The 17,821-nt window shown below is 39.8% G+C and overlaps 1 protein-coding gene across 9 annotated transcripts in view; it reads right to left on the bottom strand.

The window, feature by feature from the left end:
• srrm1 (serine/arginine repetitive matrix 1) overlaps positions 1-17,821 on the bottom strand; it is an 83,745-nt gene that overhangs the window by 60,175 nt on the left and 5,749 nt on the right. For all 9 annotated transcript variants that reach the window (XM_078237917.1, XM_078237922.1, XM_078237920.1 and 6 more), the window contains exons 2-4: positions 11,336-11,425; positions 4,892-5,014; positions 1,919-2,089 (exon numbers count right to left, since the gene is read on the bottom strand). In XM_078237917.1, coding sequence (XP_078094043.1) covers positions 1,919-2,089; positions 4,892-5,014; positions 11,336-11,425 — 384 coding nt within the window. The remainder of the gene's footprint in view (positions 1-1,918; positions 2,090-4,891; positions 5,015-11,335; positions 11,426-17,821) is intronic.

Genomic DNA, 17,821 nt, shown 5'->3' with positions numbered 1-17,821 from the left:
TCGTGCCTTACGAGTCTGGTGGTGTTCTTTGAAAATGTGACTAACACATTGACGAAGGAAAAGCGGTAGATGTGGTTTACATGGATTTCAGCAAGGCGTTTGATAAGGTCCCCCATGCAAGACTTCTCGGGAAAGTGAGAGGGCATGGGATCCAAGGGGCTATTGCCTTGTGGATCCAGAACTGGCTTGCCTGCAGAAGGCAGAGAGTGGTTGTAGATGGGTCTTTTTCTGAATGGAGGTCGGTCACCAGTGGAGTGCCCCAGGGATCTGTTCTGGGACCCTTGCTGTTTGTCAATTTTCATAAATGACCTGGATGAGGAAGTGGAGGGATGGGTTGGTAAGTTTGCCAACGACATGAAGGTTGGTGGTGTTGTGGATAGGTTGGAGGGATGTCAGAAGCTGCAGCGTGACATAGATAGGATGCAAGACTGGGCGGAGAAGTGGCAGATGGACTTCAACCCGAATAAATGTCTCGTGCTCCATTTTGGCAGGTCAAATGGGATGAAGGAGTATAATATCAAGGGTAAGACTCTTAGCAGTGTGGAGGATCAGAAGGACCTTGGGGTCCAGGTCCATAGGACTTTTAAATCGGCCTCGCAGGTAGAGGTGGTGGTTAAGAAGGCGTATGGTGTACTGGCCTTCATCAATCGAGGGATTGAGTTTAGGAGTCCGGGGATAATGATGCAGCTATATAAAACCCTCGTCAGACCCCACTTGGAGTACTGTGCTCAGTTCTGGTCGCCTCATTACAGGAGGGATGTGGAAATGATTGAAAGGGTGCAGAGAAAATTTACAAGGATGTTGCCTGGATTGGTTGGCATGCCTTACGAGGATAGGTTGAGGGAGCTCGGTCTTTTCTCCTTGGAGAGACGAAGGATGAGAGGTGACCTGATAGAGGTGTACAAGATGTTGAGAGATATAGATCGGGTGGATTCTCAGAGGGTTTTTCCCAGGGCTAAAATGGCTGCTACGAGAGGACACAGGTTTAAGGTGCTGGGGAGTAGGTACAGAGGAGATGTCAGGGGTAAGTTTTTCACTCAGAGGGTGGTGGGTGAGTGGAATCGGCTGCCGTCAGTGGTGGTGGAGGCAAACTCGATAGGGTCTTTTAAGAGACTTCTGGATGAGTACATGGGACTTAATAGGATTGAGGGTTATAGGTAAGCATATATATAAGCCTAGGTAGGTAGGGATATGACCGGCGCAACTTGTGGGCCGAAGGGCCTGTTTGTGCTGTATTTTTTCTATGTTCTAAAACTGAAATTATTCTGACCATTCTTTATCTACGTACAAAACAAAGACTGTAGATAATGAATGTATAGCATTGCATCTGAAAGTGCCGTCTCATACCCATCTTATACCTCAACGCAATCAAATCCTTCATTTGTTTGTTGCCAGACTTTGCATACCACAAGTTGCTACTTTGCATACCACAAGCAAACCACTAAAGTTAGCTTATGGTCTGGTCATCAAATTGGACCCAGCATCAAATGCCAACTTAGTTTAGAAACTGGATGATTCTCAACACCAAAATTAAAGCAAGAGCCATCAACCGCTCTACAAGCAATGGCCAAAAGGGTAAGCAGACATAAATTAAGCATGGGGCCACAGTGACAAATTAACTTAATGTTCCTATTCAGCTTTTAATCTTCATTTTAGTAGTCTGCTCTCCTCTCAGCCATCGTGGTTACCTTGGCCTAACCATGCCCCATTCTGAACTATTCCTAGATCAAATACTAATAGAGTGGAGTTGCAAGCAATTAGTCAAGAAAGCAAACAGAGTTGCTTTTATCCTTATATGCAAATTATAAAATTCCTGTTATATATGCAATTTGCAAATGATCTAGAATGAAGTCTGTTCAACACTGGATATCAAACTAGAACCCCTCCACCAACTTCAGCGATCTACAAATCGATTTACCTGTCTCTGCTTGATTTCTTCTTTCTTCTGTTCTAGAAAAGCAGAGGGGATTCCTGCGATGTTTTCTTGTGCACTCAACAACAATGGCCACAGCTCCCCCATGAACATTCTTGCATTCTTGCCATTCAAAAACCCCGTCAAGTTAATCTGCATCAGCTTTGCGTCTGGGTTCTGCAACAGACACAAGATGAAGGCAGGAAGGTTATTTCGAAAAATCCAAAAGCAGTTCATTCCATTACTTTCAATCTACCTCAGTATTCTAAAGGCAAAATTGACAGTTCCAATGCTTTAGATAATAGCAAATTACATTAATTTTTTTCTATCTATGCTGTGTACCATTTCCCTCATCTATCAGCCTATATAAATTGGCTGAGTATCAGCTTTGTCTTCTTAAGATTTCTTTCAATATGAACAATACACTTAAATCCCATTTACGAGGCCAGACTGCCTCTCACTATTTCCTGACAAAAGCCAATGGGCCTTCTGTAGTTTTAGTGAATGGGTACTGCACATAGGTTGCCAGAGCAACGAGGTCCAGTAAAAAAAACACACAAACGTGTCAGAACACCATAAAGCAAGTACAGAGTCCTGAGGTCTTCAATTTCTTCTGGTCGACTCCTGAACCCAAAGTTCCAAGTCCCCTGTAGAGAAAGATGTTCCCTTGGGTTGCTTCCGACTCCCTACTGCAACTCAATCACCTTGAGTATAATGTTATATCATTTATCTAAATTGTAAGAGACGAACAAGCAATAATGAGTAAACAGCCACAAAAAAGAAAAATGAACAGTTTATATTAAACTTCTGCTTAAATAAACTTGCCTTCATGCTCCAAGTGAAAGAGCTGTTGCTACCTCTCCAAATCTGAGTTTTACATAAAACTACAATTTCTAATAACATGCAAGCACCTAAACTATGTTACAATGTATTAATTCAATGAACTACAACATTTACATGCCGATCCTTCCACTGATTATAATCTATCACATGGCTATTAATATTACTTTATAATTTGAGAATTATGCTATGAATTTTAGCATACTGCAGCACTGTTAAATTAATTGATCATGCTTATAGTGATCAATACATCCAAATTTGTTACAACAAAGTAGGTACAGGGCTGCAAAGATAGTTCTTCTGCTAACCTGGACAAGGCCTGCTCAAAAACTTCATGTTTTAGAAATATTCCAACATTAATGCCAAGTTTTTATCTGCAAAAACATCTTGTTCACTATCTAAATATATATGGCATTCATGCTATGGTTTAAAATGCTTTCAGGAGATCGTTTAATTTGTAAGCAAACGCACATAAATTTGGTTGCATTAAAATTTAACACTACTTTGAACCTTCTGACAGTTCTAAGGGGTTTTCAGACATGCTAGCAATACCACTCACACTGAATCTACCAATGCAACAGACTAACAAGGAAAACTACACTACTTCTCTTTTCCTTGCTTGCGAGCTGCTTGCATCCTCCTGCAACTGGGAGGGCAGCATGGTTTGAGCTGCAAACTTTTCCTTATTCACCATCAATGCCACTCCCATGATCAGTTATTAAGAGGTACAATTCAAGCAGAGCAAACAGGATAATTTTTCTTTCAAAGATGTACACCTTGCTTCCATGTAGAATTCTATCCAGCAGTACAGCTGCTGTCATGTTATTCATTTATAAAATAAAAAAGCCTGAACATTTCTACTTGGACGAATCAGATCAGACACATTTAAATGTTAAGGATACATTTCAGTTGCATGAAAATAGAACCTTACGGCAGCACAAAATCACTATGTGCCATCTGTAGTTCCACATCAAACATGACTTTCCTCCTATATACCATGTCTAAACATTCTTCCCCAAAATGAAAGATGGAGTCTCAGTATCCCTTGGGTTGCAGTGGCGAGTTGAAGTTTTGAGTATTTTTTTAAGAAAACAATTAGCCCTCCAGAAATATTCCAGCATCCTGATTTTTAATTAAGGATTCAAAAAAAAACAGCACTTTTTTTCCACGCTGGTTATTAATAAGCCTAAAGCATCACTAAAAAGCCATATCCAGTTTTCAGATTACAGAAACAATTTTATCTGCAATAGTACATTTTTCCTCATCTAGACTGGCTACTGTTTTGCTTTCCACTTTTTACTTCTGAGCAGTGTAAAGTTTGTCCGAGTGCTCTTCATTGAGTGGCATGAGGATTTTCGTCTGGTCACTTTACACAACTCACCTCCAAACACACACTGCATCATCAAGGGAGGAGGGTCAGAGCGACATTGGAATTCACTTTGCTGTGACCTAACAAGGTGATGGTGCTATACTTCAGACGGAATAACATCCATTTTGGTTCAGGCCTTTTAAATCATAAATCACACGATCATTAGAAAAATGCTGTCAAAGGCGCTTATTATACAACAAAACAAGTAAGAACACATACAAGATGGATTTTCTTTTTGTTACCTGAGGGCTAACTGAAGGAGTCATTCAATATTTTCAACTATTTCACAAGAGTATATTAAGCACTCTTAAGAACACCCAACCTTGTATATGCAAATACATTCAGCTGACTGATCAAAAATATAATTTATCAACATTCATGTTAATTTCCTTAAGGTAGGAAAATTTCAAGAAAGTAAACTCAATTGAAGCGACCCAGGTACTTTTTAAGAAGTCTGTAACATTCACCAATTTCATTTTGGAGCCCAAATTAATTTGCAATGAGTATTTTCAGAAGAAAGCAAGTCAGGAGAAATTTCTCAATGTACCCTTGTGAAAATAGTTGAAAGTGCTAAATGGTCCCTGAAGAATCCTATCATATTTAAAGCTATCCTTGCAGCTTTTTAACCACGTTTTATACTGTCTTCAACATTAACTGTGTAGAAAACAAGCAAACCTGACACTTTACATAACTTTCTTTCACCAAAAGTCCAGGTGAAAAACCACATCACAATAACTTATTAAATACTCTTTCGTGTTTCCAATTATTACCTTCTCTTCAAGGTGGTTGAAGATGAACTCAATCACAACATCATCCTCGAACCCAAGCATTTCTGTCACTCTCTGTGTAATCCACGGCTTGATCACTTCCAAGTTTACTTTGTTCATGTCCACCTAGAACCCAGTTTAAAAATAAAATTAACAGGCACTTGCAACTTCCAATTCATAGCCTCAGTGAGAGATTTTGTCTTAGTCTATTGAACTATTTTGCAACCCAATGCAGCAGAATGAAACACCAATACACACAATCAAATGACATAGAATTGCATCTGATTTTTAATTCCACCCCTAATACTTAGGAGTGCTAAACAGGATTGCAAGAGGATAAATTCAAGACGGAAAGTTATGCCACCCCCAACTTCTGCTGATTTGGCAGCTTGCTTAGCAACAACAGAAGCCTAGCAGTATGTCACTCAATCATCCCCGAGGTCATTGCAGAAGAGACAAAAACTGAAGAAAAAGCGTTTTCTAATAAGAAAAGCAGAAATGCATTAAAATATTAGTGCCTTACCTGGCAAAATAAGATTTTTTCCACCAACCTGTATATAGTTTTATTACATTGATTTTATTACATTTGATGATTATAAAGCACCTGGTAGGATTGCATTACTTTCTTTCTTAAATATTTATTGCTGTTGATTGAAATTAACTATGCGTAGAGCTATTGCAGAAACTGCACAATTTGTATCGTTTTACACATAATTTGAAACTTGAAAAGAAATTCAAGTTGAGTAGGTTCCTTACAAAATGAAATCTCAACATGCTGGGGGTGTTTTGCATTCCAGTAAAGGCCTTTTTCGTCAAATGGCTTATACATGTTACTTTTTATTATATTAATCTAATCACAGCAGGAGTAGACCATATGGCCTTTCTAGCATTCAATTAGATTGTGGCTGATCTGCAACCTAGTCCCATAGACTTTACCCTACAGTCCTCAATCTTTGGTTAACAGAAAGTTATCCATCTCAGATTTAAGTGATGTATCAATTGCAGTTTGGAGAGGGTTTTAAACTTCTAACACCATTTTTTGTATGTAACGTGTCTTCTAATGTCTTTGACATAGTCTAAATATTGGAGCCAGACCTCTGTCCCCAAGTTCTACACTCGACAACCAGAGGAAATAGTTTCTCTCTATCTACCTTATCCATTTCACTTAATATCTTAAAATGCCTTCTGATGTAAATTAAAACTACCAGCAAAACTGCTGCTAATGGCCCACAACATGAGCACAAGAAGCTCATTAGTAAAATATCTCCTATCATTGCCCTCAACATATTTTTCACACTTGTGCAAACAGCTAGTGGTGCCAGTTTTTCCAGTTAGACAGTCGATGCTTTTGCTCCGTTATTTGAGGTTTAATGTTATCTTATCTCCAAAAGGCCTGCTACATCTTACATGACCCCAAGGTCAAAACATAGACCTAGCGCCAAACTTCTGTGGGGTGGGGGTTGTGCAATTAAGTGCCAGTGACTGTGTGACAAACATGGACTGATCAGGCAGTCAACGTGGATTTAAAAGAGCCAGCAGAATGGTCCAAATGGTTTCCTTCTGTGTTCATGACTCCATGATATGATGTTTGACTAGGATTGTGCTTGACCCAAAATATTAAACCATATGGTTGTAATGTCAATTAGTATCAGGTCTAAACTCGTTCTCTAGACGAACTATTTGATTTCAACTGAATATGTACCACAAACTTTTAATAGTGCATAACAGCTCAAGTGTAACATTCTGGCAGAGTGCACCATTAGCTCTTTTAGCAATTAGTGTGGACAGCATACATGCAGAACCTGAGCAGACTCTCAACCAGCTCCCTCAACTCCCCTATTGTCACGGATTTACAGACTGCCTGTCTGACATCCATTACTAGATGAGCAGAAATTTGATCCAGCTAAATATCTGAAATACCAAAGGAGTTTATTTTTGGTCCTCGTCACAAAATGCATTCCCTAGCCACTGACTCAATCCTCTCCCTGGCAACAGTCTGAGAGAACCAAGCCACTCACAACCTGTGCGTCCCTTTCGACATTGAGATGAAATTCAGATACATATCTACTTCAAAGAGATATCCCACACCAACCTCCAACACATTGTTTGACTCTGCCCACTTCAGATCATCTGCAGCCAAAATCATCACACTTGCCTTTGTTCTTTTTAGACTCGACTATTTTAAACTCTCGTGGAAAGCCTCCCATCCTCCAATTTGCATGTACATAACCTTGAGCTTATCCAAAGTTCTGACCCACACACTAACTCATCAAGTCCCATATACACACCACAACCAAGCTCACCAACTGAATCTGGGTCCCAGTATTACAACACAGAAAATTAAAAAGTCGCATCCTTATTTTCAGATCCTTTCACAGGTTTTCCCCTCCAATCTTTGCAGGCCTCCAATACTGGTGTCTTGTGCATCCAAGATTTTAATCCCTCAACTGGCAGCTATGATTTCAATTGGTTTAGTCATAAAAACACAAGATAAGAGCAGGAGTTGGCATTCAGCTCCTCTAGTTAATAAAATTGTGGTTGACCTGACGTGGCCGTAACTCCACTTTCCTGCCTGGCCCTCCTAACCCTCAACTCTCTTGGCAATCAAAAATCTGTAACTTAGCCTTGAACATGTGCAATGACCCAGCCCACATTGTTCACTGGGGAAGAGAATCCCAAAGATTAATTTCTTATCTTTAGAGAAGCCTTATTTTGAAATTGTGGCCCGTTGTTCTAGATTTCCTACAAGAGAAATCATCCTCTCAGCATCTACCCTGTCAAGCCTGCTAAGAATCTTTTATGCTGCAGTACGATCACTTCCCACTCTTCTAAACTCCAATGAGTGTAGGCCCAACCTGCTAAACTTTTCCTTCATCCCAGGAATCTGCCTGGGAAGTCTTCTCTTTTTTTTTTATAGAAACCCTACAGTGCAGAAGGAGGCCATTCGGCCCATCGAGTCTGCACCGACCACAATCCCACCCAGGCCCTACCCCCATATCCCTACATATTTACCCGCTAATCCCTCTAACCTACACATCTCAGGACATTAAGGGGCAATTTTAGCATGGCCAATCAACCTAACCCGCACATCTTTGGACTGTGGGAGGAAACCGGTGCACCCGGAGGAAACCCACGCAGACACGAGGAGAATGTGCAAACTCCACACAGACAGTGACCCAAGCCGGGAATCGAACCCAGGTCCCTGGAGCTGTGAAGCAGCAGTGCTAACCACTGTGCTACCGTGCCGCCCCTCTGAACCGCCTTCAATGCAATTATGACTCTCCTTAAGTAAGGAGACCAAACCTGCACATAAAAGTGTAAGTTTGGTCTCAGCAAAACACTATCGTTGCAGCAAGACTTTCTTACTTTAATACTCCATGCTCCTTGCAATGAAAGCAAATGTTCCATTTGCCTTCTCAATTACTTGCTGTACCTACTTGCTGCTTTTTGAGATTCATGGACATATAACATTCTTCAGACTTTTTCCGTTTTTTAAAATTCATTAATGGGTTGTGGGTATCGCTAACTAGGCCAGCATTCGTGGGCGGGTATGGTGGCACAGTGGTTAGCACTGCTGTCTCAGCACCAGGGACCCAGTTCAATTCCGGCCGTGGGTGAATGTCTGCACTTTCTCCCCATGTCTGCGTGGGTTTCCTCCGGGTGTTCCGGTTTCCTCCCACAGTCCAAAGATGAGCGGGTTAGGTTGATTGGCATGCTAAATTAACCCTAGTGTCAGGGAACTGGCAGGGTAAATGTGTGGGGTTATAGGAATAGGGCCTGGGTGGGATTGTGGTCGGAACAGACTTGATGGGGCGAATGACCTCATTATTCCATCCCAAATTGCCGCGAGAAGGTGGTGGTGTGCTGTCTTCTTGAGCCACATTGGTGTAAGGAAGGGAGTTCCAAGATTTTGACCCAGCAACAGTGAAGGAATGGCAATATATTTCCAAGTCAGGATGGTGAGTGACTTGGAGGGGAACTTCCATGTGTATGCTGCCCATGTCATAGAGTCATAGAGGTTCACAGCATGGAAACAGGCCCTTCGGCCCAACTTGTCCATGCCGCCTTTTTTTTTTAAAACCCCTAAGCCAATCCCAATTGCCCGCATTTAGCCCATACCCCTCTATACCCATCATACCCATGTAACTATCTAAATGCTTTTTAAAAGACAAAATTGTACCCGCCTCTACTACTGCCTCTGGCAGCTTGTTCCAGACACTCACCACCCTCTGCGTGAAAAAATTGCCTCTCTGGACCCTTTTGTAACTCTCCCCTCTCACCTGAAACCTATGCCCTCTAGCTCTAGACTCGCCTACCTTTGGGAAAAGATATTGACCATCTACCTTGTCTGTGCCCCTCATTATTTTATAGACCTCTATAATGAGCTTCTAGATATAGCGGTCATGGGTTTTGGAAGGTACTGCCTAAGGAGTGGCGGGGAGTTCTTGCAGTGCATCTTGTAGATGGTACACACTGCTGTCACTGTGCATCGATGGCAGAGGGAGTGAATGTTTGTGGAAGCGGTGCCAGTCAAGCAGGCCATTTTGTCCTGGATGTTGTCAAACTTCCAGTGTTGTTGGAGCTGTACTCATCCAACTAAGTGGAGACTATTCCATCACACTCCTGACTTGTGGTTTGTAGATGGTGGACTGGCTTTGAGGAGTCAGGAAATGAGTTACACACTGCAGGATTCCCAGCCTTTGACCTTCTCTTGTAGCCACAGTATTCATATGGCTTGTCCAGTTCAGTCTCTGATCAATGGTAACCCCCAGGATTTTGATAGTGGGAGATTCAGCAATGGTAATAACATTGAATGTTAAGGGCCAATGGTTACATTCTCTCATTGGAGATGGTCATTGAGTGAAACATGTGTGGCGCAAATGTTACTTGCCAGCCCAAGCCTGGATATTGTCCAAGTTGTGCTGCACCTGAGTCGTCGTGAATGGTGCTGAACATTGTGCAATTACCAGAAAGCATCCCCACTTTGACCTTATGATGAAAGGTAGGTCGTTGATGAAGCAGCCGAAGGTGGTTGAGCCTAGGAGACTACCCTAAACAACTCCTGAAGAGATGTCCTGGAATGGAGATGATTAACTTCCAACCACCACACTCATCTTCCCTTGTGTCAGGCATGACACCAACCAGCAGAGGGCTTTCCTCCCGATTCTCAGACTCCAGTTTTGCTAGAGCTCCTTGATGCCACACTTGGTCAAATGCTGCCTTGATGTCAAGGGCAGCTAGTCTCAACTCACCACTGGAATTCAGCTCTTTTGTCCATGTTTGAACCAAGGTTGTAATGAGGTCAGGAACGATCCAAACTGAGCATCAGTGAGCAGGTTATTGCTAAGCAAGTACCGCTTGATAATAATATTTATAAACCCCTTCCATCACTTTACTGTTCGAGAGAAGATCGATGGGGCAGTAATTTGCTGGATTTCATATGTCCTGCTTTTTTGTACATGACATACCAGAGTAATTTTCCACATTGCCAGGTAGATGCTGTGTCATAGCTGTACTGGAACAGCTTGGCTAGCGGCACGGCAAGCGTTGGAGCACAAATCATGCTGGAATGTTGTCAGGGCCCATAGCCTTTGCAGAATCCGGCACCTTCAGCCATTTGTCACCACATGAAGTGAATCGAATTGGCTGAAGATTGGCACCTGTGATGCTGGGGACCTCCAGAGGAAGCCGAAATGGACCATTCACACAACACTTCGGGCTAAAGGTTGTTGTGAATGCTTCAACCGTTCGCACCGATGTGCTCGGCTCCTCCATCATCAAGGATGGGGATATTTGTGGAGCCTTCTTCACTAGTGAGTGGTTTAATTGTCCATCATTTACAGCTGGATGTGGCAGGGCTGCAGGACTTGGATCTGATTCATTGGTTGTGGAATTGCTTATCTCTATTACTTGCTGTTTGGCACAAAATTAGTGTCGTAGCTTCACAAGGCTAACACCTCATTGTTTTCTTAGGAATGCTCCTGGCACCCCCTTACTCTTAATTGAAACAATTTAAATAACACTGCTTTTCAGTTCTTCCTGCCAAAGTAGTACATTATATCTTCCCAATTTTTGCCCACTCACTTAACCGATCTACAGCCCTTTGTCAACTTTTTGTATCTTCCGCACAGCTAGTTTTCCTATCTATCACAGCAAATCTGGCTACAACACAGTCAATCCCTTCACCCAGGACATTAATATAGATTGTAAATTATTCAGGCCCCAGCACTCTGTGCAAGTTAGCTGCAAATTCTGGAACACCCACCACCACCACCCCAAACCTTCCTGCCTCTCTTCTGCTTCCATTAGGCATTCATTAAAAATTACTACTTCAGCCAGCTTTGTCAAGCACTTTGTGATGCTTTACTATGTTAAAGGCATAACATATATGAAAGCTGTGGTGGCCGTACAGAATTAAAGTGCAAAGCTAAAATTAGAATACATTACCTTTTTCTCAAGACATTCTGCAAATTTCAACTGTTTTAGGAGTTTCTTCTGTTTGTTGCTGAAACGGTTGTCTTGCTCTGCACTAGTTCCCTATAAAAGAAACAAAAATTACTAAGTACAGCACCTTAGATATTGTGAAATTACATTTTAAATGGGATGACAACATTATTCCTCCTGCCAATACATCTTACTGAAAAAGCACAAGCCATTTTTGTGCATAATTGTCCACTAAACACTCCATGGAAAATTAAGTCTGGTGATTCGAAGTATTGGCACTCTTTTAATGAATGATATTAGAATTATTAATGCAATGCTTTTCAATCGTTCTGACTAAAAACTCATTTCTACATGTAGACAAATGCTGGCAAGTTTTAAAAATGGCAAACCTAAAATTCAGCACACTTCTCTTCTGCTTTCATTTTTCTCACTCCTAATCCAAATTCCTTTCCTTCCCTATTTCACCCACTGCACCCATTTGACTCCAACTCACCCACTGTAATTTACCCTCCACCATTCTTTCCGTTTCTTAGTCCTTAAAACTCATTGGTTAAGGAGGTGGACAGCTTGTTCCACCATTCAGAGATGCTAGATGCCTTTACTACACTCACCACACTGCTATCAGCTCATTTGTCCAGCAAGCTATGGCACAAACGTTCTGAGTTGAAGGATGCAGGAAAACTAAGACATGCACGAGATGCCTTGTGTCAGCAAGATGCAGCCCAATATACTGATCATACCTCTTAAGGCATCAAAATACCAGAGAACAGACTCAGGCAGCTAAACCAATAAAACAAACTAATGTAGCCATTCATTTTTACACCACAGTTCAAATAAACTTACGGAAACATCAGCTGATTTATTAAACTATAAGATATAAAAATTCAGAAGCATGACTTGAACCCTCATGCAGATTTCATAACCTAAAGCTTTTGGGGCTAACAGTGAATGAAGCAAAACACCAAATTAGGTCGAATAGCATCATGAAAGTTGGTGAAAGCCTGGCACATTTCTGGGTCAATATTTTTCCACAAGGAATTGGTAACTTCCAGACAGCAATTCAATAAACTCAATGCATAAATGCTAGACTTTTCCTTTTTTAATGACATCCACAATGGTATAAAAGCAACCATGGTTTGTAATCGATGCAGGTGTGTTAAGTGATAACCCAGAATTGTTAGTATATAAACATTTTTACACAAAATTACTAAATTGTGCGTAGAGATCACATGTTTCGAAGTTCTACTTCCAATGTAAATATTGTATAGTTCTGTTTTTCTAGGCTGATCAACTCATCTGTATGTTTATTTGCAATCATTAGAGACAAATTTAGGACACAAAATCATACAAGTGTGTTTATCTAAATCCAAATGTGAACACGTTTCAAACAGCATGAAATAATGCTTTAAAACTGATAGAGAGATTCTTACTCTCGACAAGAGGTTTCGTAGTCTGAGCATTTTACATGGAAAAGGAAGATCGAAGGAAGAGAACGTCTAAATGTATTAGATTCTCTTCAAACACTGTTCAAGGAGTCCAACTGCTGCCATGATGATTTGAAGTGCATAATTCTGCAAATGTACCTGTTAGAAGGCTGCAAGGCAACCAAGATGGTTACAGACTAGTTACTGCAGATACAATGGAACCTGTTGTAGATTAGCTTGTTCAGTTCACAAAATCATAAAGCTCAGAAGAAGGAGCCCTGCTCTTTTAAAAGAGCTATCTAATTAGCATTCCCCCCCCCCTCCGCCTTTCCCATAGCTCTACAATTTACTCTCCTTCGTGCATTTATCCAATTCCCTTCTGAAAGTTATTGGACTCTTTCACAACCCTTTCAAGCAGTATCTTCCAGATCATAGCTTGCTGCGTAAAATAAATTCTCACCTCGCCTCAGATTCTTTTGGCAAACTACATTAAATTTGCATTTACATTGCTTGTTGGCCATTTGACGCAAACCTTTCAATGGGATTTCAAGGGAAATAATCAGGAAGATGCATACCAGGGAAATGTTTCAATTAAACCTATTAGTTGGAGCATTTGTATTCTTTCATAGGAAATGCACCTTTATATATGGATTTGAAATGTATGGCTTTAAAACATGAAAAATGCAATAGCAATCACTGCTTCACTGAATAAATTGAAACGGACAAACACTACCAAGCACATCTCATAACCTTTGGCATTGATAACAGATGCTACACTAAGTTGAACACAGCTGAGAAATGATATCGTCCTGAACTGCAACAGAAATCTTAAATTATTCAAAGTGAAATGCTAAGCCATTCCGTTTGTGACACATTGATATTTGTTTTGCCTTTGATTGTACTGTAAAAAGTAACTGCTAGTTGTAGAAACTGCATTTTGCTCAGACCTTAATGTCTTCTTGGCAAGCAGGAGTTACATGAATCCTTGCAAGTCACTGTTTTATGGACAAAATGAGTTGGTCGTCGCACAGATGGACCCAATCTCAAATCATTATCAATGCACCAATTAATTGCAGCTTCTTTTTATTCATTCTCCCTATTACAATTTTCTCTCCTGCTTTCCCACGGTATTATTCTTGCTTAAATACAATTCCATGAGGTACTGGCAGTACTCTGATATCTTAACCAAATGTACATTCATAAGCTGTGAGCCTAGACAATGTCAGCAAGCCATTGCACTATAGAATGGAACACAACCATGCTGAATTCTTTCCTTGTACATGACTATACACAAACTTTCCAGCACTGGATCACTGAATATTGATAAGAAATGGGAACCAATTTCCACCCAGACCATGAGCCCTGGAGCTAATGATACCTTGAATGCTGTCCTCATCAGATCAGCCAGTGTAGCAGAAAGGGGAGTCATAAGACTTGTTTGCATTTGCTAATGACAACATGCAGCCATGTCTATCTAAACAGATAGATTTTTGGATGGCACTTCTCTGATTTTCATTTTCTAGGTCCAAGTTTTTCAAAAAGGACATCTCTAGATATTAAGAACTCTAGATTCATGTTCCTGATCCTAGTTTGGAGAACATGGTAATTTTTTTTGTCAAAGAGAACATCAATGTTGGATGATTGCACATTTGCAAGATCTGGCATCCTGTCTTGGCATTTAGCATTCCCAAGTCAGGTGTTCCGTAAGATGGATATGACTGCACTCCATCCAAATATGACTGCATGTATCCATCCAAATTCTTGTCAGATTTTTTTCCCACCTTCAGACATCTAAAAACTTGCAAATTAATTTTGTTATAGAAGACCTCACATAGTAGAATAAAAACTATGCAGCTGTCTAGCTACCAAGTTTTCCAGCAACTATGTTTCCAAACTAAAGATCAACTGTAAGTTTTTCCCCTTCAAAAGGTTCCGTCTAGTATTCAACCAACAATAACTGACACCATGGGCCTCGAACTCATGATCTTCAGATTGAAGGTATGCTCTCTACTACATGCTAATGAATTATAAATACTAATACAAAGCCAATATAACAAAGACAAATTAGACCTTCTGTTCTATCTGGTTTCATTCCACATGGCCTTTCTTAATACTGCTCCATCGTGGAATTCAAATTGAAATATTAGTACGTAATATTTGAAGCACCAAATTGAAAATACCAGAATTCCTCTTCTTTTCTACCCCTGGCCTAAGATATTAACTGGGATAAAGTTACAGAAAGAATTCAACAACTTATCTGACAGACTATTAATTTGTATACAAGTCTCAACAACATGTACCAGCACACAGGAAACAACAAAACATCCAAACAATAGCACTTCCTAAATTAGGGAAGCCAAGGCCAATTATAACACCACTATCAAACATCATTAAAGGAAATGGTATCAAAGCTGAGATAATCTTGGTCGGCATTATTCACTTACTTAGTGGACCAATTTGCTAAGTCACTGGGAAGCTCTTCAAATGAAATAGTTTTGTACATTTTTAAACATGCTGCGGTTTAGAAGGTTAAAACAAAGAGTTATTTTGCTCTGTTGATGGGGTAAAAATGTGCAAAACAAGTTATCAATGTTATGGCATGTTAACAAGAATACATGGACGCAGAAAATATTTGCGTTTCCAATAAATTGAGGCAGCACAATCTGAAAAAATTAGCTTCAAATTGAAATCAGCACTCAATGAAAATTGAAAAAGCAGCATGACTTAATGTAAATTAAACTTCCACATGGTAACAGTGCGAGTCAGTTTCTAATGGCTTTGTATCCATGAAATGTGGATTTGACGAAAGGCGATAGGATGAAACATCGCCTCTGTCTGTAAGATGCCTTAAATAAATGACTGAACCATCGATAGTCCAATACTCGTGGTTGTGGGTTTACAGCATAACATATTGGTAAACCTAATCAGCAAAGTTCCAAGGATAGCTAGTATAGGAAATGGGAACATCAAAAAGTCTAGAATTAGATGGAGAGCTCTCTTGTTTCTTGCCTTAGCTCTACTTGAGATAAGAACACTTTAAGCTGAATGTACGAAGGTGCTTCATTAATTATAGTAATAAAAGATTATTCCTTCCCCAAAATAAGATTTCTATGCATTGCAATTCTTGTGATTTAACAATTCCCAGGTTGGTCAAACCTTTCTGAATTCTGAAGCAACATTCATCAGATTGTCAGAGCCTAAATAAACTATCAAACATACTCAATATGAAGAGACAGTGGGCAAGAACAGTTGTAGATGCAAATTAAATTCACTACTTCCACCCCATAAGTACAGGTCTTCTATGACTGCTAACCAGCTTCGTTAGAATTTTCTTTTGCTTAAAAACTGCTGGCAAGAAATAGAGCATCATATACAAGATTCTAATTTAAACCATGAACTAGATGTCCCAAAAGGCAAGATTTGCACAGAAACAATACAATCTTTACAGAAAATAAGGTCATAGTAACCCAGAAGAACTACCTGTAATAACAGTAAGATGGATGCAATAAAGAATTTACAAACTGCAGCGAAGTTATAGGGCTAGAATCAAATCAAAAACGCAATAGTTCATTACATATAAATACAAAATCCAGCTCAAAAAAATCCTAACTTTCACCATTGAAAAGAATTAGAATAGCTAATGGCAATAGCCATTAAATAAATAAACCATAAAATAAATTTGTGTGATATATTGTTAAGATTGTCAATATGATACCATCAAGCAAGAAAGCATTTAATGAGTCTTCACTAAAGGAATAATCCATATACCTGCATTCAAAACTAATTTACTACCAAAATATTAATCACACAATACCATGCATTTTTATATATAACAATCAACTGTATTACCATTTTACATCACACTGCCTAAACAGCTCACCATTATAATAAGGGCATTTAAAAGAAAATATATATTCAGTATATAAATTATAGAGGATACCTTATGGTTAATGCTGTCTTGTAATCTGATCAGTGGAAGAGAAAGGAATTCTGATTAATAAGAAGCCAGAACAACAAACCTCAAACTATCCTCTGAATTTTGATTCACAAAACTGAAATTAAAAATTAAGTGGATTGCCACTTTTTATTGAGCAGTTTGAAGTGAACACCAATGACTTGGGAAAAAAATGTCAGAAAATCATTGCAATAAAAAATGCAATTGCTATACATAAAATATGCTAGTAGATATTATATAGGTACATAGGAGTGAGTTAAAGGCTACAAGTATTGTCTCAACATTTCTGTTAATGTTTATAAACTTCAGTCTTTCAGTTTAAGACATTGGGCCAGAATTTACTGTTAGTAACGAATGAATGAACGACCTAAAGGCAGTGGGCGGTATTGCACCAATCCACAAAAGCCAAGAAGTTCTAAATGCAATTGCAGTTCTATTCTAATTTCAGCTAAAATAGAGATGTGCATGATAAACATGTTGAGGTTCACAAAAGCTGGTTAAAAGTGTTTACAGAAAACCCTCCAGTGAAGCCCAACGCAAACTGGAGGAGCACCACCTCATCGTCCATTTGGGCATGTTACAGCTATCTGGATTCAAGATTTAGTTCAACAACTTTATACTGTGACTTTGCTCCTCCATCTTAACATTTTTCAAATTATATCCAAACATTTGTTGTCCCAAGGCAAACCATCTGCTCCCCCATCACCACCACTGGGCCATCTGCCATTCGTTAAGTTTTGCTACATCTTTGCTACGATCTTTTCGAGCTCCCATTAATGGTCGACCATCTACTCTGCTCAAGCTACTCCACCCCTTATTTCGTATGTAATCAAACACATTTCTCCCTCCCATCAACGCTGAAGGATTATATGGGCTCAAAATATTAACTCTATTTTCTCTCCTTACAGATGCTGCCAGACCTGCTGAGTATCTCTAACATTCTGTTATTGTTTCAGATTCCAGCATCCATAGTATTTTGTTTGTAATTAAAGGAAATCATGTTCGGGACTGTGATCCACAGACTGCTGCTGAACGAAAGATGTTGGTGTACCTGGCAATGCGAAATACAGTTGTCGATGCCCTGATAATATTTGAGACAAATCGAGATAA

Source organism: Mustelus asterias, chromosome 21 (genome assembly GCF_964213995.1).
Source record: "Mustelus asterias chromosome 21, sMusAst1.hap1.1, whole genome shotgun sequence".
Lineage (NCBI taxonomy): Eukaryota > Metazoa > Chordata > Chondrichthyes > Carcharhiniformes > Triakidae > Mustelus > Mustelus asterias.
This window is presented reverse-complemented; position numbering and strand designations above follow the sequence as displayed.